Source organism: Gymnogyps californianus, chromosome 11, assembly GCF_018139145.2.
Source record: "Gymnogyps californianus isolate 813 chromosome 11, ASM1813914v2, whole genome shotgun sequence".
Classification (NCBI taxonomy): domain Eukaryota; kingdom Metazoa; phylum Chordata; class Aves; order Accipitriformes; family Cathartidae; genus Gymnogyps; species Gymnogyps californianus.
In genome coordinates this window covers 12,415,299-12,438,649 of record NC_059481.1, presented here as the reverse complement: position 1 = coordinate 12,438,649, position 23,351 = coordinate 12,415,299, and the positions used below count along the sequence as shown (strand labels likewise).

The window sequence follows — 23,351 nt, the reverse complement described above, 5'->3', positions numbered from 1 at the left end:
TCTGTTGCAGATTGCTGCCAGTCACTGGGTGTAGATTATTTATACATGCACCTGTGGGGTTGTTGAAATGTCCTGTCAGGAACAGAAAAGCCCAGTTTTATTTTTACATTTATTCTTGTAAGTCTGTCAGCGCAGGAGTATTTGAGTTTTCAAAATAAGCACCCTGTTTCCAGCTCAGAGCACTGCGTGCTGCTGGGATGCACTCCCGGTCCATCAGCCAGGACTAGCGCTCTGCCGGGCAGCCCCAGCAGCCACCTGGCATCTCGGCACCTCCAAAGGCTTTTCGGAGGGGTGGGTGGGTGCAGAGTATTTTGGCCCAGCCTTAGACATGTTCCCTCCTCCCCTCAGCTATTTTTCTGGCATGGTTCATGCTGAGGATGCCAGGAGTGTGGTTGAGGCTTCCTGCGCCTGCCCAACTCTTCCTTCCTGCTGGCGGATGATTTACAGATGCTCTTTTGCTTCCTCAAGTGTTCGTATCAAAGAAATCCTGGAGAAAGGAAAGGAATGTGAAGAGATAATTGTTACATTTCTACCTATTGGCTCCCAGACTTATCAGCTAAAAGGAAGAAACTGAAAAACTTGAGTCCTTAAATGTCTATATACCGCACTCGAAAGCTGCCCAATTTGTTTTGTATTCAAAATCAGCAGTTGTTGACATTTACAATCAGCATAAGCATGCACTCACCCAGTTCCTGCATGTGTATACGAAGAAGTGCCTGAGATACAAATATACTTCCCTCAGCCTAGTCGTTTACCAATCAAAAAGAGCCATGTAATACATTTAGCCCAAAGCAATCAGCCCGGTGCATTCAGACCGAGCCACTGCATTCTTCAGCAGCCTCGGCCAAAGAGCGAGGTTATCTCCCGTTTGCAAGACACGCAGTATGTATGCTGCTACACTTACAAAACAGAGCTTTGGATGGTTTGTCTGGAAAATAATGAGTATGAATTACTGTGTGACAAGAGCTTGCCAACTTAAATTTGGCCCAAATAGTAAGGTTTTGTTAACCAGAGCTATGTGAAAACTTAACAATGGAAATATTTCCATCACCTAAAAAAAATGCCACTGCTGACCTTAATGGGCTCTTTTGTGCATGAGAAATTCAAAACTTAAACTGTTTGCAAACCGAATGCTGAAGTGCTGAGCTCATGCATGCAAACTTTAAAGTTCGATCGATTACAAGCTGACTGGAGCGAAGATAACATTGATTACTCCCCTATTGTTCTCCCGGGGGAGTAAGTTTATAGACGGCATGCACAATGCACCAACCAAGGAGTTATTGGAAATGATCCCATTTTAATCATCTCTGTTATTTGTACTGGGGGTAAACAATATTTTTACTCCAATGGCATTTCACTAAACAAAGAGGCATATTCTGTTTTAAAGTGATGTAGAAAGGGTCTCTAATTATGTCTGCTCCCTGCCTTGCTTTATGTGTATTTGCATTCTTAGTCTCCTGATCTCTAAAATTAAAGAGATTATTTACCTACCTTGCATGAATGTTGGAAAGATCAACAAATTTGTGTTTGCCAAAGTGCCGTGAGGAGTCAGAAGAGATGAGCGTGGAGGACTTATTTTCTAGTTTCTTGCTGGACTTGCATTTTCAGTCGCTTACCAGGCACAGGGTCGGGGAAGGCCGAATGACGGCAACGTAGCAAGGGAAGGGCCAGGCCCTGAGGTGCTCTTTACCCTCGGCCCTCGGTGTCTGTGCGGTGAGCAGGTTGGCAGAGGAGATTTCGCCGCAGCAGTTTTCTCTTCCAGCTCTCTGCTGTTGCCTGCCTGTGACCCAACTCACATGCTCTTAGGACATCCCTCCCATTTTGCAGAAATTTGTGATCCCAAACTCCATGTAGATGACAAGAGTAACACCAAGAAATAACGATAAGGGTAACAGGGTCCTCTTCTTGAGAGGCTTTGTATTTTTTTGAAAGGTCACCCACAAATGTGCTGTGCTTGCTGTTCTTGGTACAAGGCGTGTTCGGGCTGTTGCCCTTGTGCTGTGGCAGGTCTTGCCTTTGCTGGACCCTGATGTGCACTTCCCTTGTCCAGCCCTTCATCTCTTTTCCTCTTACACATCTCCTACTTCTGTTAAGTTTATTATTAGTCATTGTATTTGGGCATTTATGGGAAAAGGGATTCTGTATCTTAGATCAGGGCATTAACTTGCAAACTTGAAAATGGTCAGGCAGCGAAGGGCGAAGGTCGTCTGAAACGTGCTGCTGAGGAGGTCTGGTGGAAGAAGGCTGACTTTGTTTGGAAGATTAATTTCAACTTTGTTGAGCCACACAATTCTTTTCTGTTAGATATTGTAGGCAGAGCCCTAGATGCTTAAAAGCAAATCTTCAACAGCATACTTACTTGCTTACATCAGCCCATCTCTCATCTTTTACTCTCATTTGGGGAAACAATAAACAAAGCAGCTCACTGTTAATGCCAGCGCAGCGCTCTCCCACATGTGCACGCTCAGGGAGGAGTGTCTGCCGCGGGTTTCACTCCAGAGGTGCAGACCCAGAGAAAACCTGTAGACTGTACAGCTGAGCTGATCTAAAGGCTTATGGATGCCAAAACCAGGGCTGTCCTTGTCACTCCCTCCCGCCCCAGTGCTTGCTGAGCCCTTGCCAAGTGGCTGCAGCCCGGCCGGGTGGCTGGCTGCTAGCCCAGCGGGCAGAGGGAGCAGTGCCCTGGGGGGCTGCACCAGATTTTTTTGGGAGAAAGCAAGAATTCCCTGTGCCACTAGCTCCTGCAGCACTCGGCTGCATGGGGGCTGTGGCACTGTCCCGCTTCAGTGCATCTCAGCTCAGGAGGTGGGGAGCTGCCTACAGCTGTGTGCTCAGGAGCCTCGGTGTCCCAATCGAAGAGGGATGGTCCTGCTTCCCCATCCCACCTCCTGGATCCCACAGAGGTGCCCCCAGGGAACTGTGCCAACCTTGATCCTCACTGAACTGGTGCCCAGCAGAATAACCCCTGGGAAACTCCCCCTGCAATGGATGAGCATCTGCTGGGGCCAGGAGCGGGACCTCTGCCTCTGTGGTAGGTCTGCTGCTGGTGACAGCCCAGGGGACCAAAGTGCTTCAGAGTAATATTTTTCAGGACGGTGAAAAGAGCTGACCCAAATCTCTTCCATTCACTGTGGAAAGTGAAAACTGTGTCAATGAAACAGTGACCAGTTTATGTAATTGTGTGGGCACTGCAGGGCCGACAGACAGTGACTCCACTTCAAATGGCAGAAGATGCCTGAGGAGGTGAGGAGCAAGATTTTCTTTGCCTTAAACTACAAGAACAATTTAAATTCCTCACAGCTCTCCCGATTTCATTCTGTGGCTCCCAGGGTCGAGAAGAGCTGCTGCAGAGTACACAAGTGGAGTTATCTCATTGAGGGTGATTTAAAAGAAAAACAAAAAAACCTCAAAGTGTTTTGCTTTGGGATGAATGACAAGTAGGAGAGAAAGAAAAAGTAGCAACATGACTGGAATAACACGGCCACATTTTCTGCTGCTGCCTCAGGTTTGGAACATAGCAAACGGACAAGCAAATGCCAGAACCCGTAAGGTTGCACATTCATCCAGGAACAAGGCAATTAACTATGCAGGCTATGCACAGGTATATGCCATCCGGCAGATCTAAAAGCAGAGACTTGCCCGAGCAACTGTTTGAAAATGAATGGCTGTAAGAATGAATTAATAGCAGATTTCCAGGAAGAAAGCACAGATACAGTAAATCCTATTTCAGTTTATCGTGGATGTATCCAGAGTTTCGTTTCTTCCTAATGTACGATGCAGTTTCTAGTTCAGGTCTGCCTGCCCCGTGGAAATGACTGAAGGTTAGAAGTGTTCAGTTGTAGCAGCAAGGTGTTACCAAACTGCTGCTTTTCACACCTTTCAAATAATATTTGAGAAGGTTTGTTAGATCACCTGGAAAACTACCCAGAGGTATGCAGCAAGAAATGTCTGTGAGATGATTTCCCCTACCAGAGAGAGGTAATAGAAACTATTAAGTAGAAATGATTTGCCTACTTTTTGATTCCTTTTTGCTGGACAAGTGCTTCAGAGCGTGGTGAAGTGGGCAGTCACCACACTGGCTTGTACAAGAATGGGGTCCATTGCTGGCAACTTTGCCTACAACCCCTTATTCCACATGGGCTGCCTGAAGTGTGCGAGAACTCATTTGTCACCAAAATAGATGACTTCCCTGTTTTTCCAATTTGTTCTGTATCTGGTTTTCTTTCTAGGTAGAGCTAGACTTGAAGGCTCCAAGTAGCCTTAATGTCTTGGCTCTGATTTTAATTTCCTTTAATATTGAATGAGAAGATGAGCTCTCATTTTCCAAGCTGATTATTGGAATCTGCAAGATCATCCTGCAGGATGGCTCTCCTGTTTATTTTTTTTAGTTTTGGCCTTTCTACTGGTAACAGCTAAATAAAACAGGAGCTAAACAAGAAGGATATCAGGAATTCGCTTCAAAAGCATGTTTTCAGCTGTGTAGGGGAAAGTGCTTTGCTTTAAAAGGCTAAAAAAAGGCAATGTTTAAAAGGCTGTGTTTCTGACCCATCTTGTGTAGCCCATGATGAGGCTCCTCTTCTTCCCTGCTGTTTTCACTCAGAACATATTAATTACATTTTTATTATTTTGCCATGGGTGAGGTCTCCATTCATTTGACAGTCTCCAGGTTGAATTTCTCAGGATGCTCTCTTGACAGGAAGACTTGATGTAGCATCACTGATCTTCAGTGCTTTAAGCATGTAGCCCATCAGCGTAGCAACGTCCCTGGGGCACTGAGCAGGGGGCAGCAGCGATGCTGCGGTTCACCAGCGCTGTGCTGGCTTTACTTGCAGTCTGATCTGCTCCCCGGGCACGACGCAGGGTCCTGGGGGGACCACGCTCCTCACTGGGGCACCTCTGCTTCGTGGGGCATGTCTGGCTGGAGCCTCTCGCCGTTGTGTGGTCTCCTGATATTTTTTAGCCCTCCTGAACCAAAACTTTCTCAGGAAATGAAGCCCAGTGGCGTGTTCCTCCCACGCACGCACCAGGATCTGAAAACAGACAAACTTTCCTAACTAGCTCGTTTCCTAATTAGCTCTTTGGATAATAATCCAATAACATAAATAATTAAACAAATTCCCTTCCCCTTAAGAACAAAACAAAATCCCAACCCTTGAAAACTCAAGTCTGAATTCAGCTGTGAGAAAAAGGCTGAGGCTACAGCCTCAAAATGAAATCACCCAATATGGGAACCGAAGCCTGAGAGGGCGACCGGGGGATGGCGGCGCAGCTCGCCCCGGCAGCCCTGCGGCAGAGGGCCAGGGCAGCTGGAGAGGTCGGGGGCTGCGGCTCAGACTGGGATGTCCAGGCAAGGTTAAGGAAACTTGCTAAGCACATCCCAGCCCAGCAAGTGACCATTTTTCCGTTGACTTCAAAACAGTAAGTATCAGTCAGGGAAAGCCCGTGACTGCCAGCAAAAGGTTTTTTTCCAGCTGCTGTGCTAACCTCGATCAGGGCAGTTGGGTGCTCCACTGTGTGTCCAAACCAGTCACCTGCCTGAGCGTATATCAGAATTTTCTTTGTTCAAGTGTGGAAAATAGGCGCAGCGTGCCACTATGTTATATTAAGTGTGTGATTTAGCTGTCTTTGATATGGACCAATAAACACTGTGAGTGCTTTATGCCTTACCCTTCTGCTTCCCTAACTGAGAGGTGCCTGTAGAGAATAGTGGGTGGCTGGAAAGGACGTCTAGTTTGGGAAATACCTGCCAGAGATGGAAAGATATGAACTGAGACCTCAGATTTGAAAAAGAACTGGAGAAGCTAATTACACCTCCTTTTTTTCCCCCCCACTTTAAAAAAAAAAAAAAGAGAAACCCCAAACAGCAGAAAGGCAATCAGGGCACCCGGCGGGGCTCACTCAGCATGTCCCTGCTGCTCTGAATAGGAAGGATTAAGGCAGGGAGGGGATCCTCCCTGCCAAGCAAGAGACCTATCAACCACACTGAGAAAAAGGATTTGAAGGCATTATGTTGTTTGAGTTTCTTGTGGTTAATTGATTTTTTTTTTAAAAAAAACAAATTTTCATTAGGTGAAGCTGATGTGTTTTATGAAGAAAAAGAATCAACCCGAATCAGGCTGCTGAATCATTGTATTTTGTTAAATAGGGTTTTTTTTTTTAACAGCGGGAGGAAAGAAGAAAGAAAAACAACTGTGAAAGACCTTCCAGAAGATTTGTGTTAAGAAGTGGGACGATAACAATAAATCACAGGGTGCTGGCCCTGTTACAGATGATGCATGTGAAATGATCCAACAGTTTGTGCTGTATTTTTCTATTTGCAGGGAAGCAATAAGCCGACTGTGTGAAGCTGTATCAGGTACAAATGGAGCTATGAAAAAGCGGAAGGTAAATACTGTTTTAGCTGAACGATTAATTTTCTATATCTGTATTTCATAAGCTGGATACATGATTCCCTAACAGGCTTCAGTCCATGCTGGAGTTAGTGCACATTAATCCATCTGAACTCAGTATAACATGAAAGTGCTTGTAGCAGGGTGTTTAGCCTGCTCGGTTTGGGGCCGAGGCCATGCCCTACCTTATTTTCTTCAGGATTAATGCTTTGCCCAGAGTTCCTGCTCCTACCAGCCTTTGAAGTGCTCGGTGCTTTACAGGTTTTAGATTCTGGCTGGTAAAATGTCGGAGGGTTTTTTTTTTGATTGCAAAATGGAGCTCATTCACTGGAGGATTACTTGACTGTTATTTATATATGTATAAAATTAAACACAACTAAAATGGCAGTGTTTAATGGGCTGATCACTTATTAAATAACTGGGATGCAATGAGAGGCAAGGTCAGTGGCTGCTGTTGGGTCGTGTCCAGTGGAACTTACTGATTCCCTTCTGTAACTGTGGGGCTCAGGAGGAATGAGCTTGCTCCTGAAAAATGAATACATGAGAGAATTTCTTGATTTACTCAGAAACACTTCATCCCCAGGAAACGAAGCAGAGTTCAGCAGGAAGATTACACATTCTGAATTACTGAGCCAGCTATAACATTTAGCTCCCTGGGATTTTGCTTTAAAACTTTTTTCCCATTATTAACATAAAAACCATGCCTACAAGTATTGTATTCAAAGCTGATATTTGTTAGAAGATCTGTTTGTATTTGATCAAGCCATTATCCTTGCTCCATTGAAATTCTCAATAAGATATCATAAAATCGATGATTTATTAGACTATTATATTAGACTATGATACGTTTCTGCCCCTGACAGACTCAGCTGACAGCCTCTTTCTTTTGTTTCTTTGTTCAAAGCCTCCAGTGAAGTTTCTGTCTTCTGTACTTGGCAAAAGTAACCTTCAGTTTTCTGGCGTGAATATAAAGCTGACCATTTCAACAAGCAGCCTCACTTTGATTAATGTTGACACGCAGCAGGTAGGATACATATAAATCAGCGTCCTTTTCTCCATGCTACTGTATTCTCCTCCTTTTGTGGCTTCTGAAGAAAGATTGGGCGCTTCGAAGGGAAAGCAGCACCCTTTAGTCTTCTTGCGCATGCCTGGTAAAGCTGAATTACATGATGCCGCTGAATTTAAAAATGAGAGCACTTTGGAGGAATTGGACATGCAGCACATGCCCTTTTTGTTTATGATGCTGTCTTCCATGGGGAGGAATTCTTAAGCGCTTAGCAAACTGTTTCTCTGTGTGTGTGTCTGCCTGTACAGTGCCTAATAAACAAGGCACTAGTCCTGACTGGAGTTTCTGACAAGTCCTATGGAAAAAAAAATTTGATATAAATAATGAGTCAGAGCTTGGCTTTGGTGTCATTCAAAGCTATTTTACAGCTGGGTAATATATATGCATAATCAGTTATACTATGCAAAGTCTCTGGGCTCCATCGAGATGTGTTCCCAAGAGCCTGGATCTACCCACGAACTGGGGTGCGCTCCCTTCTTGGCAGATGTGATGAGGAGCTTCGTCCTGCCCACCTAATTCCTCCGTCAGCTGTTGGCTTCAGCTCCCAGCACGATCTCACCCGGGGCCAGCAGCAGCTTTCACTCCAAGCTGGAGCCGGGGAACATCAAGGAGGTAGTTTTGGCTCACTGGCTCTGAGGAATCACTGCACTGAGCTGATGCCATGCTGACCATCAAGCAGCTCTTGGGGGTTTGCCTGCAGCACAAAGGTCTCCTGTCCCTTGGACATCTGTGCTAGGAGGGGTAACGGTTTATGGCACCAGGTTTCCCTTCCTTTCAGGTACAGCAGCAAAGGGCTTCCCTGCAGCAGGTGAAACTCTGGGGGTCGGCAGCTAAAGTATGGCCCTTCTAACCTGTTCCTGTTTGTAACAGGACTAAAAGCCGGCTGGACAGATCTCCTTCCAGATGCACTGATGTGCCCGGTCACTGCACACACGGGTGTGCAAGGCACTGTCTTGAAATTCTTTCTAGGTCTTTCATTACTAGACCTTTGCAAACAGAAAATCCTATTTATTCTATTCTTGTGCCGCCACCACATTTCATTGTGTTCACACCTGCATAATCTATTGCACTTGATTTTATAATAAAGCACAGTTTGTCTCCAGAGATGAGGTAGTGTTTGAAACCAAGAAACGTTGATGCTTGATCTGGCTAGAGAATTTTCTACCAGGTAACAGTTTGGTGCTAGTGGTGAGAGAGAATATGATCAGAGTATCAGTGGGGCCTGTTTGTAAAAACCCCACCATTATATACACCAGGCATTTAAATAAAATTGTTGGTAACTTTAAAATGAATTAATATCTCAAGACTTTGTAAATGCATCCAGTGTCTCCAGTTATTCCCCTTTCAAAGTCTCATTTAGCTTCATACTGACGAGGTTAGAAGTTGGTGGTTGAATTCATTCTGAAAACCCTTTAAGGAAGATTACTCAGGGATCTAGGCATTATTAAACATGAATGGGTAGCCTCAAAAATATTCCTATTTTTATCTCCTTCCTTCACAAATGATATGTGCATGTATTAATGGATTGGGTTGTCATGAACTTATTTGCTTGCTCTATGAAGATATATGCTCTGCTGTTTTCTAAACGTGTGGCACACGAGCATGTTTAACTAGTTTGTCATGCTTTTCAGATTATTGCCAACCATCACATGCAGTCCATCTCATTTGCTTCTGGAGGTGACCCAGTAAGTATTGATTTATAAGATATACTTCCGCAGGTATAATTAAATTATTATGAGAATAAAAGTACCTGCAAATACTTGCCTTCATCCCTTCCTATCCACAAGCACTAACAGAGTACACCGTACTTCTGGCTCATGACCAGTAATACAAGAAGACTGAAGGACTGAGACTGGAAAGGAGACGTGGAATAGAGATCCAGTGGATCTTTGATAGATACGTATAATTAACTTTCCTGTTGCCCATCAGTGAGCCTCAGTTCATTCAAAAGCCCTCAGACTTGGGGATCTAAAAATAAGAACACGTGAACATAGTAATTGCATCAGTTCTGTGGTCCCTGTAATCCAGTACCTGTCACAAAGTGGTCAGCACTGGCACCTCTAAATTTTTAGACGAATTTTGAGTCAGACAAACAGCTTCTATGAGACAGATGTGGCATAACCTTCTTCTTCCTGCAGATATGGGTTTTTCTTCTAGTATCGTAGTCATGAAGTCATTGATGTTTTCAAGCAAGAGGTTTTCTGTCCTCTTCCAAACTCTTTATTGCAATGATTGTAAGCAGGAAATTTGTCATCCATAAACATGCCCTATTCCCTCTTCAAATCTAAGCAAGTCCAGCCCTGCCAGCGTTCTGAATTTCACACTCCATGTGGTATGAAAACAGTATTTTTTTAATCAGTTTTGAATTTTCTGCCCTTCAATTTTGTTAAATGTCTCCCTGTTCTTTGGTTACGAAACAGGGAAAAGAGAAGGCTCTGGGTCATGCTCTTGGTAACACTGGGTGGAAGCCAGATCCAGCTTTGACTGGAAAATGACAGATCTGCCTCTTTGGATTTAGGAGCAGGCAAGGGGAACTGGCCCTGTGTGGCTGACAGATCTTCTCTGGAGGGCCATGTGGGCGACGTAAGGAGCCCAGCTGCTCTGCTCTGCTCAGAGACATGCTGCCCAAACTGCCTGAGAACTGGAGCTTTCTGGAGCTGGGCTGGGAAGTGGGGAGGGAGCACGTGTGCAGGCTCTCTGCTGTCAGTCCTGCACCCAGAAGGGAGGTACAGCACAGGCCTGGTGCCAAAGTACTACATCCTTAAAGATCCTATTTAAAGCTTAAGGCATTTTGAGAGTCTAAGAAGTTCAAATTTCACCTTTGGATGCCTGGGCTATCCTAATATACCACACTGTACAATACAGTCTTTGGGCTTTGCAGACCCTGCCTGATGTGGATTTCCAGGCAGCTCCAAGGGCTGGTGCGCTGTTGTGCTGAGCATCACAATGCTTCATTTCCAAATTCCAGTTTTCTTGATAGTTAAACAATTTAAATATGTCCTTAAGCTGACTTGGTTTTGAAGTATGTACCATGTCCTAGACGCTGGCTGTCTAGTTTGTCTCTATGTAACATTTCCAGTTTGGAAAATTCAGGGATATGTTTTCAGACCTCTGCTCAGTGGATTGGATGAGTAATTCTCCAGGGCTTGTTTACCTTTTTTAGGTTTTTTTGTATTATTATCCTGCATTGGTCTTGTACAGTGATCCCATCAGATCTCACAGGCTATACAGGGCTGGGTTTAGTCAGTGCTTAATGGCAGGACCACCAAGAGATGTGCTTGCACACAGATGTGCTGCAGGAAATGGGCTTGGTGGTGCAGCTGGTGACACTTTTCTTACTGGGAGAATGTGTAAAATGGAGGTCTTGCTCAGCGGTGGTAACTATAAATCTAGTGGCACTTCACATAAGGGGCAATTTTGGCGGCTTGTTCAGGTAATTTTTCCAAAATGCCCTTTACATTTAAAATGGGAGATAGTTTCCACAGGACATGTCTCTCCATCTGCCCCCATTTTCAGGATCTAAGCACAGTTCAGTGTTGCTCTGCACTGTTAAGGAGTAGCAATATTCTGCCTGAGAATAAAGCCTATTCTGGCTTTATTTTAAAGCAAAGTCATCCATGCATGTGCATAAACATTACAAAGATACAAAAATAGCAGGTACTGCTCCAGTTATTTTAGTTTCTAGTTGCTCTCTAAATCTAATTTATTTTAAAAGTATCCTGAAATATTTATGAACTTTAAGAAAAACCTGAAAGGAAAAGGAAGGAAATTGAGTTCACTAAATGCAAAAGAAATATTTAGCTTACTTTGTTTTAATGATATTAACTTTGGAGATTTAAAAAAAATTATCTAGGACAAGTTCTGCTGGCCCTAAGACCTGCCTCTCGTGTCATTCATTGTGAATTATTAAATGATTGTTCTTGTGCATATTGCAAATGGGGGCCTTGTTTCCTGCCAGCTGATTGCATCTTCCCTCAAGAGAGCCATGCCTTTAAGCTGCAAATTGCATTTTCCCCATCCCGCCTTAAAGATCCAAAATAACAAAATGCATCTTTAATAATTAAAAGAATGTTATTCATTACCTCACCATTTTTACTATAACACTGAATTATCAAGCGACTCTTTGCTTTTGCAGTATGACTAGAAATGTTAATTTTTCTATTCCAGTTCCCTTTTCAGCTTGACTAGAAAAAGTGAGGATTGTTTCAATGTTGGCTGGAAAGAGAATCTGAAACAGACAAGTGATTATACTGAGGCTGTCTGATCTCAGCAGCAGCCTTGAGATCCAGAGTAATTTAACCTGATCGTAGCCAGACTAAAATCAGGCAGCAGCAATTGAGATCAGATACCTATTGTATTCTGCAATATTTTAAAGATCAACTTTTCTCTAAGATGCCTTCAAAACTCAATCTTCATGCTACAAATTGGGAATATTCTAACTTGTCCTTTGCAGTATTTTAGCACTATTTTATCTTCCTGATATTGATAAGGACTGTCCCAGCTAAAAGCTGTGACTGGCAGTCACGCAGCCCTAATGCGTTACTCAGGAGAGGCTTTGAGCTCTGTGGGAGCAGCGGAGGAGAGCAGTATTGCCTGCTGATGAAGTACCAGTTGTGTTTCTACTCCTGTTGCAGAGTTTGGAATTGAATACACAGTTTATTGAAGACCCAAAGAATGCCAAATGGTCTAGTGCATTTATTACAAGAAAAAGATTGAGGACAATTACTGTGTTGATAGCCACCAGTGTGTCACTGATCCTTCCCTTAGTGCACTTTGCTAGTACCTCTGGTTGTTTTCCCTGAAAGAAGCATGCTTTTTAAAGCTAAAAATATATCTCTCTGTACTCAGCTGCTTTGCTATGATGGTAGGGTTGTTCATAATGATAATTTTAAAGATATTTGTTGCCTTCTTTCCTATAGGATACAACAGACTATGTTGCATATGTAGCAAAAGATCCTGTTAATCAGAGAGGTATGGAAACAATTTTCAGATTGTTATACATGTTTATATGATTGCTTTATCTGTACCAAGGAATTGTGTGAGTTTTAAAATCAGAAAGCTACTGAACAGCTCAATATTCTGTACAATTTCTGACTTCCCTGTATGGATATGGGTGATGGTATGCAGGCTGTGGCTTTAAATGTCATATTCTTTGTGCAACGAAGTGAGAATCTGCAGGTCAGACTAAAGCTGCTGGCTCCATGCAGGGGTAGGAGCCTTCCCAAGCCAGCCTTGGCTGGGGAGGAAGGGCAGAGCCTAGCAAGGTGGGCAGCTGCCCTGCTCTGGGACAACTTCCAGATGAGGGAAGGGTAGTGAATGAGCCTTCCTCATCTAACCCAGACTCCTGGGTATGCTACTGGAAGGCAGAGTGGGGTATATACTCAGGTGTATGAGACCTTCTCCCCTCTGGAGGCTAATCCAGGGGATAAAATCCCTTTCCATCACTCTCATTATTTGCATGCAGTACAAGAAAGACTGGCCTTTGGCTGCTTCTTTCATGCCAGACAGTTCTCAGAGCAACACTGCCAATGGCTATGAAGTTGGTAGTGGCAGCTCACAGGAGAGCTCGCTCTAAGGTGCTGTGGATGGCTCAGAGGATCAGGATGATTTCTGGAGAAGCTGGGCTGGAGCCTTACAGTCTGGCCTGCCACCTCTCTGTAGCTCCATCACCGCTATTTTGACTAACTTAAGGCACCCTGCGAGTTCACCAGTAAGTCCCGGTATTGATGCTGAGATGTGCAGAACTCCTGTACCCTGGCAGCCTGCAGGCAGGGCTGGCAGCTGGCCCAGCACCATCCCTGAGTGCTGTCTCACGGTGGCTCTGCAGAGGGGACAGCTGGTCCTGGGCACAGGGCACTCACTACTGGAGTGAGTTTCCTGAGGTTGTGCATGAGAACAAGGACTGGGGGCAGAAGCATGGTCTTGCCCTGAGGGAGCCCTGCCCGAGGCTGCCAGAGCCGCCCATACTTGTGTTTTCATGCTGTTTCACATGAAAACTGCACACTGGCAGGGCTGGTTCTCTCCCCGCTTCTGTTTACTGCCAGGCAGGGAGAGAAAAGGAGATTCAGGAGCACTCCATGCAGGAAGCATAAATGGAGAGTTTCTTTTATTGAGGTATAAGTTGATACTATGATTAAAAAAACACCTAGAGCAATTTCCTTAACACATCAAAAATCTCAGTCTGTATAATGTCCTAAAGCTATGTAGATGCTTAATTTCATGCCCAGCTTTTCTGCTATAAGCAATACAGCTTATGTCTCTGTTTTCTGGTATAAAGTACATTTACTTTAATTAAAGTAAGGTGTCTCTTTGCAGCATGCCACATACTGGAGTGTCCCAATGGGATGGCGCAGGAGGTGATAAACACCATAGGGCAGGCTTTTGAGCTCCGGTTCAAACAGTACCTGAAGAACCCATCTAGCCTGGTTACGTCTAATGAAAGGTCAGCACATTCTCAGTCACTTAACTGGCGGTTTCCTTCTCTTTAGTACTTTTCAGGAAAACCATATACTCCAAAGAGTGATGCATAAATAAGATACTTTGGATATGCTTTCTGGACATATGCTAATTGTACTATATGCTGTATGTACAGAGTATAATAGACTAAAATTAGCTTATTCCAGTAAACTCCATTGATTTCCATGACATTTGTACAGGTGCATAACACAGAATTTAGCTGTATTGTTCCTTAGCTAGATCAGCCTTATCTTAAGTCATGCAAGTAAGTTGAACAAATGTTCAAATTACTCTGCCCAAGTAAGTTCAGCTCTATAAATACTGCGCGTGCATGCACGCACACACACGCTGAGCTCAGTCCTGACCTATGCCAAGTTTAAGTTTGCTGCAGCTGTGGAAAGTGGAAAAAAGCTGTTGTAATTCACCTTTCTGCTATTCTGCTCATGTCCTGGCAGCGGCCTCAGATTCTACCTGGCGTGACTTACATCAGCCTCGTGTACTGAAATAAACACAGCCACTGCTTGGCATTTTAAAGTATGAAGCCCTGTCCTCTGCACATTGCTCAAAATACAGGGCCTAGATTAATTTCTGGACCGCAATTCCCCATTTCAATTACCCTTTTTCCACTGCACTGGGGACAAAATTCTTGCTCTAATTTATGGCTCTCCTCACAGGTTAGCCATGCCTATTTTTCTCAGTCTTTTCTTTACTGTAACACCAAATTTGATTGCTTGCTACCTCCCATGAGTAGGTAGAGCTGTAATGCCACTTAACTGCATCCTGAGCACCGGGAGTCACTGTGCAGGCAGTGTCACTGGTACAGTGCCTAATGCCATGCAACAGAGCTGGTTTTATTACATAACAGCAGCCCAAGCTCCAGTTTATATTTATTTCATTGTATATAGTGGTTCTTGCCATTCCACTGCTAATACTGGTCTGTTTTCCCTGGGGACAATAACCAGAGGAAGAGCCTTTCCTATGAAGCTCTGCTAGGTTATGCCACAAGTAAATCAGAGCAAGGAGAAATGGAAGAGGCTAATTAGATTCCCTCCTTGAGCCTAACCCGCAGCCAGCCTTGGAGAACGGTCCTCGGGCAGAGAAGTCGGATATTGCTGTGTGAATGAGTCACTCACTTCCAAACTACTATGAATCACATAATCAAATACTTGCACTGCATATCACATAATCAACTACTTGAACTTTATCTCTTTCCTGCTTGAGGCCTTTTATCCAATTATATTCTTGTTAATCAGAGAAGTAAGATTTGAGATGAGCTTTTTATTTCGGGACCGGAGACAGTACAGGAAGCACCTAGTGGTTTTGCAGTGTATCAGCTGTACATTTAAACTATCATCATTCTGGTTTAGCTCAAGAAAAACATTGGGTGCTCTCCTTCATGTCGTTCAGTGTTTTCTTCAAGCTGAAACAGAACAGTTATATTGATTATGGTTATTAAAATCAGGGTACATACCACTCAGGAAAACGACATAATTTTTTTTGTAGCAATATTTGATTTTCTAAAACAGTTGCAGGCTTGTCTAAGTAAACGCCATGAGGTTTTAATTTTCTCTCGTAAGTGTCTGTGTCCCCCCACTCCCCCCAGCAATTTCTAGATTTATACAGTTGAGACAAGAAGCCAGAGGAATTAGTTTTATGATCTACATTTTGGACACTTTAATGCACGATGCATTGGCACTCTTCTCTTAAAGTTTCAGTAAGTGGCTCTTATATTTTTAAGTCAAAGAAAAGGGATCTGGGCTGCCTGGTGCTACGAAAATGACTGTACCTCCCTGCACCCCAAACTGTGATGACTCCATTTTTAATTCAGGAAGAAGTAACTGGAAAAATAAAGAGCTCTGAAAGTTCAGGCCCAAAGCGCTTTACAGCCTCCATATGGCTAATCTGTGTATTGTGCGATGCACAAACACTAGGGACGTTTGCCTACATTAGAAAGCAGTTGATTACATCAGTCGCGCTTTTTTTCCCCCCGTATTTTTTCAGCGACGCAGCAAATGGTAAGGGATCAGCTGGGAATTCACAGGAGACAGAGGATCATGAATATTACAACGAAATTCCAGGGAAAGAGCCTCCCACCGGTGGAGTGTTAGACATGCGAATGAAAGTGCAAACAGACCAAAGGGCTAACTGTCTTATACAGTGCAAAAAGCAGTATTGCTTGGTAAGTACATCATCTTCTGGGATAACTATTTGCTGCCTATTATGGGAATGAATAATAAAGTGTTACTGTGGTGTAAAGCATAGCATTAACATCAGAACCAGGTCCTGATTATCCTGGGAAAGGGTTTTTTAGGCTAGATTTAATGATGCTTAGTACATAATTGAATCCCAAAGCACTTTCTGAATATTAACTGGTTTGTCCTTAGAGTACTTTTAGGAGATCGAGTAATATTCCCTTGTTCACTTGTTAGCTGTGAGAAGAAAATAGATACAGATTTAAATGGCTTGTCTGAGAGAACATCTGCAAAATCTGGGACCTCCTGGCTCCTGATTCTGTGATCTGATAAATATTTCATCCTGTCCATTATGCTCTACAACCTATACATACAACATTAACTGACTGCAATGTATATACAACATTAATTACCCTTGGAGTGTTTCAAGAGGCTCTGTTAAATCAGCCACAGCAGCAAAAAATGCATATATCTGCGGCTCTTGTCTGGGATAGTGGGGAATAAAACCCAATCAGTCAGGGAGTAAAACCAGCCAAGTTCAGACTGGCTGCACAGACTTCAAAGCCTGCTGTGCGAGTTCTCGGAAACACCGGCATTTCCCCACTGAGGGAAGCAGGCACCACTGCTTTGCTCACAGGGAGTGCACTCAGACGTGCCCACTGGAATCCAGTTGGTGCTGTGTAAAAAGTTGCAGCTCCCAAGTGTTATTTGTGTCTGGTGGCAACTGCTCTCAGGTTCCTGCGTGTTCCTGTGCTACTGCTCCATCCATTTTTCGCTTTGTTGACCTCAACCATACTCCACGTCTCGGCTGTGGGCCTGGTGGTCTCTGCCTCTCCAACAGTTCTCTAAAAAGGTGTTTGACTACATCCTGAGTATGCATTTGAAGCTTGCCATAGTTGTTGCAAGGAGCTACCCTGCAGCATGCAAATGCAAAAGCCTTTTTTCCATGGGGTGTTACTTATTTGTTTTTCCTTTCAGTTCTGATGACCTTCTAGTGCTGCTCAGACAACTTGGTGACCATTTAACTTTCAAACTATGATGCCTGTAGTTATTTCTCCTTGTTTTTATTGCAAGGAACATTTATAAGAAAATCTGAACTTTACTACCTAGGATTTATACTGTATATACTAAACCTTAGATACATAACTGGGCAGTTAGCAGTCTCTGTGAGATTGGAGTATGTCCAGACATGATGCCCTGTAGAAAGAAGAGTATCAGCATGAAATATTATTTGAGGAGATAGGAATTCTTTGGTGAAGAAGATACGTTTAGCTACCTGTATCCCAATTAACTGGTGCATGGATGTTTTAAAGTTACCTGAGGTTTCTAAGGGACTACTTTACGTGACAGTTTTTACAATTTTTCTACAGACAGGCAGCCCAACATTCATCAATATATATGAAAATTGTCCAGAAGAAAACAAAACTGTGGGTATGTACTCTCTTTTCCTTCTCATGCATATGCAGAATTAACCAAGGCAGACTGCCTGGAAGAGCTGCCCCTTGGCTTTCGATACAATGGTGAAAAGTGTTCTACTTAGTAGGTCATTTCTAGTTCCCTAGATGAAGGGCAGACAAAAAAGCCTTACAGCTTTTCTAAAGGCCACTAATCTATCTTCATGTCTGCTGGCAGACTTACTCGTTTTACTTGTCATGATACTGTACAGTAGCTCTTTGTTTTTTTATTCTTTCATACTCTTTGTTGTTTTATTCCCTTTCATACCCTTTGAAAAAGGAAGATACTTCGTTGCTTATCAGTCCCTGAAAATACCCCTTCCCCCTACAAATGCTCATTGAGACTCAAACTATCAGCATCAGGTGGTTGTTCCAACAGAGCCCGTGCCCTTGGTTCCAGCGTCACTGGCTTCTCAGTGTGACTGTGCCCTTCCCCTGCCTTGGGTGGCTTTGTGCCTGAGATCGATTTGCCTTCAGCGAAACATGCTCTCTGGGACCCCAGGAGATCACCAGCCTCCATCCCTTTCTGGACTTCCCTTGCCACAGCTGATGCCCTGAGCACATTTCCTCAGCTCATCTCTTTCACTGCACAATGAGGTCCTTCTTGAATTCCCACCTGCACCGCTCTAAAGCGATCCATTACACTGTCTGGAGGGGATAGTTCAGTTTCTTGTGTTATTTCTGATTTAAGGAAAGGAGAATCAAATGGTTTCTACAAAGAGAGGGTGAACAAATAAATGAATGAATGAATAGATCTATGAATAAAATGTTTGCTGAAGAGCAAAAATATGTGTGCTATTTGGCTAGCTGAAGTGCTATTATTTTCATACCCTGCAGGGGATATTCTGTTAGCCTGTTCCTAGGCTTGGATCCTAACCTGACAGATGTGGCTTTGGCTCTCCAGGCAGAGCCACAAAGCGCCAACCTCCTCTATCTTCCCTGCTCCACCAGAACAGCAAGAAAGAGAATCGTTCAGCTTCCCACAAGCTTTTTTTGTGGTGCAGAGGGGAAGGAAAGGGTTTTGCAGCAAACAACGTATATGGCTTGTGTCTCTGTAGAGTCATACGTATTAATTTCTTTTCAATCAGTGGGGGGTTTACTGCTGACATTGATTGAAGCAGAACTGAACCAGTGCGGAACATTTTTGAAAACTTCATTCTAACTCATTTTGGATAGTGTACCTTGTGCCTTCTAGCCATAAGGAAAAACAAGTTAATCTGCCAATTTTTCTTTTCCTTCTGAATGACTTTAGTGGGATATATAAGAACAACAATGTTCCTATTTCAGCTTTTACAGTTACTTTAACTTGAGTTAAAAAAAAAAAAAAAAGAAGGAAATCTGTGCATACTATATACTAATTGCAGGTAATTGTGGTGAAAGATCACAGAAGACAAAAAAAGAGGCAACATTATTGAAGCCTGCCTACAAAACAGATCTTTTTGATGACCCGTGTTACATCAACACACAGACCCTGCAGTCTGCAGTCTGTACAGCCCGTGGTACAGCAACAACACAGATCCATGGGAGCCCACTGCGTCAGGCCAGTAGGTTCCCATTGCAATACCATATCTTTCTAAGCTTTGAAAAGAGGGGGTCTTGTCATCTGTGTGCATGGAGAAAGATTTTGGTTTCCCCATAAGAAATATAGAAAAGACGGGGGGAAGAAATCCATCCTGGTTGGGTTTTTTGCTTGTTAAATTCAAGACAAAGGGGATTAAAGAGTAAAAGTAGTGATGGTAAGCAAGCAGAGTAACCTTTCATCTTCTGTAGTTGGTTGATGACAATAAATAGTGTTCCACAGGTAATAATAAGCAAGTCTTTAAGATGGTGTGAAAGCTTGAATAATTTCTAAATCAAAGTGTTTGATCAGTAGTATCTATTAAATGTATGTCAACTTAAATCTTGATTTACAGACTCAAAGTGGTGGATATCCATTAAATGACTATATAGTTGCTACTGATTGTCCTCATTATTGAAAATACTTTATTTTTTAGCTTTGTCTTTTACGGTTTCCCACTGAGTGTTTTCTCTGTCAGAGTTGGCTCCACACAAGAAAGTGGGCAAAGGACTGAACAGAACTACAGTAAAGGAAATCTGTGACCACTGAGACATTTCCAACCTGGGGCTGTTATTATTCTCTAAAAGGAACTGGCTATATCCTGAGGAGCCTTAGGTTGCACAATTCCATTGAAGAAGTGGTATCCTCTTATTTTCCTTAGAAAAATCCTGCCTGTGAATCATTTGCAGTCTGACTGGCTATATCCCAAACCACCCAGTTTTGTTAGTACATTCAGTAATTGTTCGTTTTTTCACAGCTGATGCATCATGCTGTAATCCTTCCCTTCTGGCTATGTTGGCCATGTTGTCTTACATTCCTGCACATAGCTGGAGCCACTCAACATGACTCTCCCAATGATCCATGACAAGCTCTTCAGAGCTTGTTAAGGAAGAAGGAAAAACTATATCTTAAAAAAAAAAAAAGTGGCTAAAACCCAACAAAAATCTTGTTTTTACAGGGAAGATTTGACTTTTTAATACAACCAAAGAAATACAAACCCAAAACAGTAGAGCATCAGAAAAATTCCTGGTTCCAATCCCTGTTGCCTAGCGACCCAAGGCTTTCCCATCTAAGGTACGGGAGGAGATGGTGTGATAATTTTACCTAATGCACTGGAGGGTTGTGAGCATTCATGTGTACATATTATTACAGTCTGTAAGGTTGGTTTGATCACAGCTTCAAGACTGAACCATTTGAATTTTTTAAAAGCTATAAAAAATATTGTCTTGCATCCTTTTACAATGAAGTTCTAGGTGCAGTGTCCAATACATTCCCTTTCATTTAATTTTAGAGTTACCGGAAGCTGCTCAGCAGAGTGCCACAAGCAACACAGCTGGTCTCTGTGTTCTGCCACAAATAAAGCAACAGCTAAAGAATGAAGATTGTTACCATGGCAAATTAAACAGGAAAGTAGCAGAAAGCCTCTTAGTCAACGATGGGGATTTTCTGGTGCGAGAGAGCACAACGTCACCTGGTCAGTATGTCCTCAGTGGACTTCAGGGAGGGCAAGCAAAGCATCTGCTCTTGGTGGATCCCGAGGGCAAGGTATGAACATTTCATATACTGAAATTTCAGGGCTGCTCAGATATTTCAGTCAAAACGCATGGGTGCAGTCCAGGAAGTGGAACTGATCTGATTCCATCCAGGTTAATTTAAATTTAGCCAGTGACTTCAGTAGGTTTGAAAGTTCAATTCAAGGACTTACAAGCACTGAAGTACCATGGAACTAGAAGTGAGGTACTTAAATATTGTTGTTAGTCCAGGTGCTGATAATTAGTGTATACACTTAATACATCCTTTGAGTCGTTATTATATTGCTAGAAAAATAACCCTAACGTTAAATAATTAATTTCATTAGTAACACACTTCTGGATACAGAAAAGGTAGAGCCAGTTTGTTGTCACTTCCATTGTACTTGCTTCTGCTCAGGGCTAGAAGAGCACCCTTGAGTGACATCTCTCAGAGGAGAGAGTAAATCAGAAAAGTAATCCTCAGTGGGATTTAGGGAAAAATATCTCCCTTCTGTGGAGAATAAAAAAAAGGTTATTTCACTCCCCTTAGCAGAATCAGCCCAGTTCTACATACAGTCTCTTTAACTTGGTCCTCTGCTTGTCATGTCAGCTAACGGTAGGTCAAAGGATAGGTCTGAATTGCTGTCTATAGCCTAATGATCCTGCTCTAGTGAGTTCAGTGGCTTAAATGCCTTTTGACTTTAATGCGCTAGGCTTATGTCCAACCAGTTACATGTACAATCTAACCATAAATATATTCTGTTGCTTCTTTCATTAGGTGAGAACCAAAGACCATGTATTTGATAGTGTGGGTCATCTTATTCAGTATCACATGGAAAATAATTTGCCAATCATCTCTTCTGGAAGTGAAGTGAGCTTGAAGCAGCCTGTAAGGAAAGAGAGTAATGTGGGACACATGCAATATCACAAATAATCCCTTGGATCTCACAAATCCCAAGGCAATTCCTATCTGAAAACTGTACTGAGAACATTCTATTATGAAGACAATTCAAAAAATATAGACTGCACTTTCTGCTGCTCTTCAAGAAGATACCCTTTTGTGTGTGTATGTATGAATATATGTATATGTGTATATCTATGTAGATCTATAGAGATCAACAAACATAGTTATATAGATATATATAATCTTAATCTTAAAATTACACCTTCAGAGTGTGAGATTCATTTGTGAAAAGGTATTTTAGACATGCACAAATGTCACTTTCAAGGTCATACTCAATCAGTAACTATTTAAAAGCACAATTAAACCTCTACGTGCAAAAGCTCACTTGAACGAACTGCTGGAACATTAGTACGTGCCTTTTAGCATAGAATTATTGGAAACCAATATTATTTATACTGAATTAGTTTTGGGTGGTTAAACAAACATGTCTAAGCTTTTAACTATTTGCCAAAACAAATACAATTTGAGTACTACTAAAATGTCATCTGCTTTCGATAGACACTAACAATTCTGTTTTGCTTGTAACAGCACTTTACTAGCAAGTAATGTTTGAGATGAATAGCATTCACAATACAAAAAGGTTGTCCGGTTTCTTAATCATTTTTTATCACTGTCTGACTACTTAAAAGACTTGAGATTATGCAACATTTACAAAGTTGAAATTAATATATGTAATATAATTTTGGAATAGAACTTGTTAAACACAAGCATGCTAGATCCTAATATTTTTCTTGCATATGATTTTACTATTATTACCAATTAATACTGGAGACATCTCTTTTTAAAGGTAGGCTAAATATATTTTCATTGATTACATAGTTGTTTACAAACTAGAGAAGCTGAACAAAACTAATGATACATTTTGAGAAAACTATTTAAAAGACTGTTTGAACTTTGCATGTGCCGTTATTCAGTGTTCTTTCCAAAACAAGATACGGTTTTCCCTTTCTTCATGTAGAGTCCATTTGTTCCTAAACATGGAAAAAAGTCTTTTAAAGGAAACCTATGAATTGTTTTGCCACATTAAATACTCTAAATATGAACAATCCTATATTCAGAGTGAACAGTGATTTCTTGGGCTTCCTGTTAAAGAAACAGTGATTTAATAAGTAACTGAAGAAAGGCAGGGGGGATTTGGGGAATGAACTGGTCGTCCGGGTGATGGCCTGAGAAAGTTGTCCCCTTAAGATAAGCAATGTCTTCTGGCATGAGCAGGGACATTCTCTCTGTCTCCCAGCGCACCAGCTCAGTTCCATAAGGCAGACAATTGTTGTGGAGTTCAGCAATTGCTGGAAGATTTGACTATGAAAAAATACATTCTGTTCTTTTGCCTGTGTTCATGTTAAATGGGACACTATAGTAAGAGCTCTTTCCTCTAGAAAACAAGAGGGGTCATATACACATAAAATTATTGAAGACATAAGCTTCCTTGGAGGGGAAAATATGATGTAAAGAGCCACACTTAGAGCTGACGAAAAAACATCTTTATTCTTGTCCTCAGCCAATAGGCATAAAATAGATTTCATTCCTTGATAATAACATGATTAAAATACTCAATTACATATACTGAAGCAGTGAGAAGCTTTAAAACATTAGTAGTTGACTTCCTTGCTAATCGTCCGGCATTACTGGTACCTCAAACCTTCAGACTAGAAGCTCAAGCTTATGCCTGTTCTATCCTATGCAAGGTTTTTGCCTGTGAAGAAGGTCCCCAGCAAGAGTTCATGCTGAAGCTTTGTGCCACTGCAAGGATAGCTGGCA

General features: G+C 42.4%; 1 protein-coding gene across 2 annotated transcripts in view; it reads left to right on the top strand.

Annotated features, from left to right (window-relative positions):
- SHC4 (SHC adaptor protein 4) overlaps positions 1-21,684 on the top strand; it is a 33,400-nt gene extending 11,716 nt beyond the window's left edge. The window contains exons 3-12 of one of the 2 annotated variants that reach the window (XM_050903193.1): positions 6,321-6,384; positions 7,294-7,413; positions 9,087-9,140; positions 12,375-12,426; positions 13,771-13,897; positions 15,913-16,090; positions 17,474-17,534; positions 18,922-19,101; positions 20,407-20,660; positions 21,405-21,684. In XM_050903193.1, the coding sequence (XP_050759150.1) occupies positions 6,321-6,384; positions 7,294-7,413; positions 9,087-9,140; positions 12,375-12,426; positions 13,771-13,897; positions 15,913-16,090; positions 17,474-17,534; positions 18,922-19,101; positions 20,407-20,660; positions 21,405-21,560 (1,246 nt within the window). In that variant the 3' untranslated portion in view covers positions 21,561-21,684. Of the gene's footprint in view, positions 1-6,320; positions 6,385-7,293; positions 7,414-9,086; positions 9,141-12,374; positions 12,427-13,770; positions 13,918-15,912; positions 16,091-17,473; positions 17,535-18,921; positions 19,102-20,406; positions 20,661-21,404 lie in introns of both variants that reach the window. The other variant, XM_050903194.1, reaches the window with a different exon arrangement.
- Positions 21,685-23,351: the final 1,667 nt, after the last annotated feature.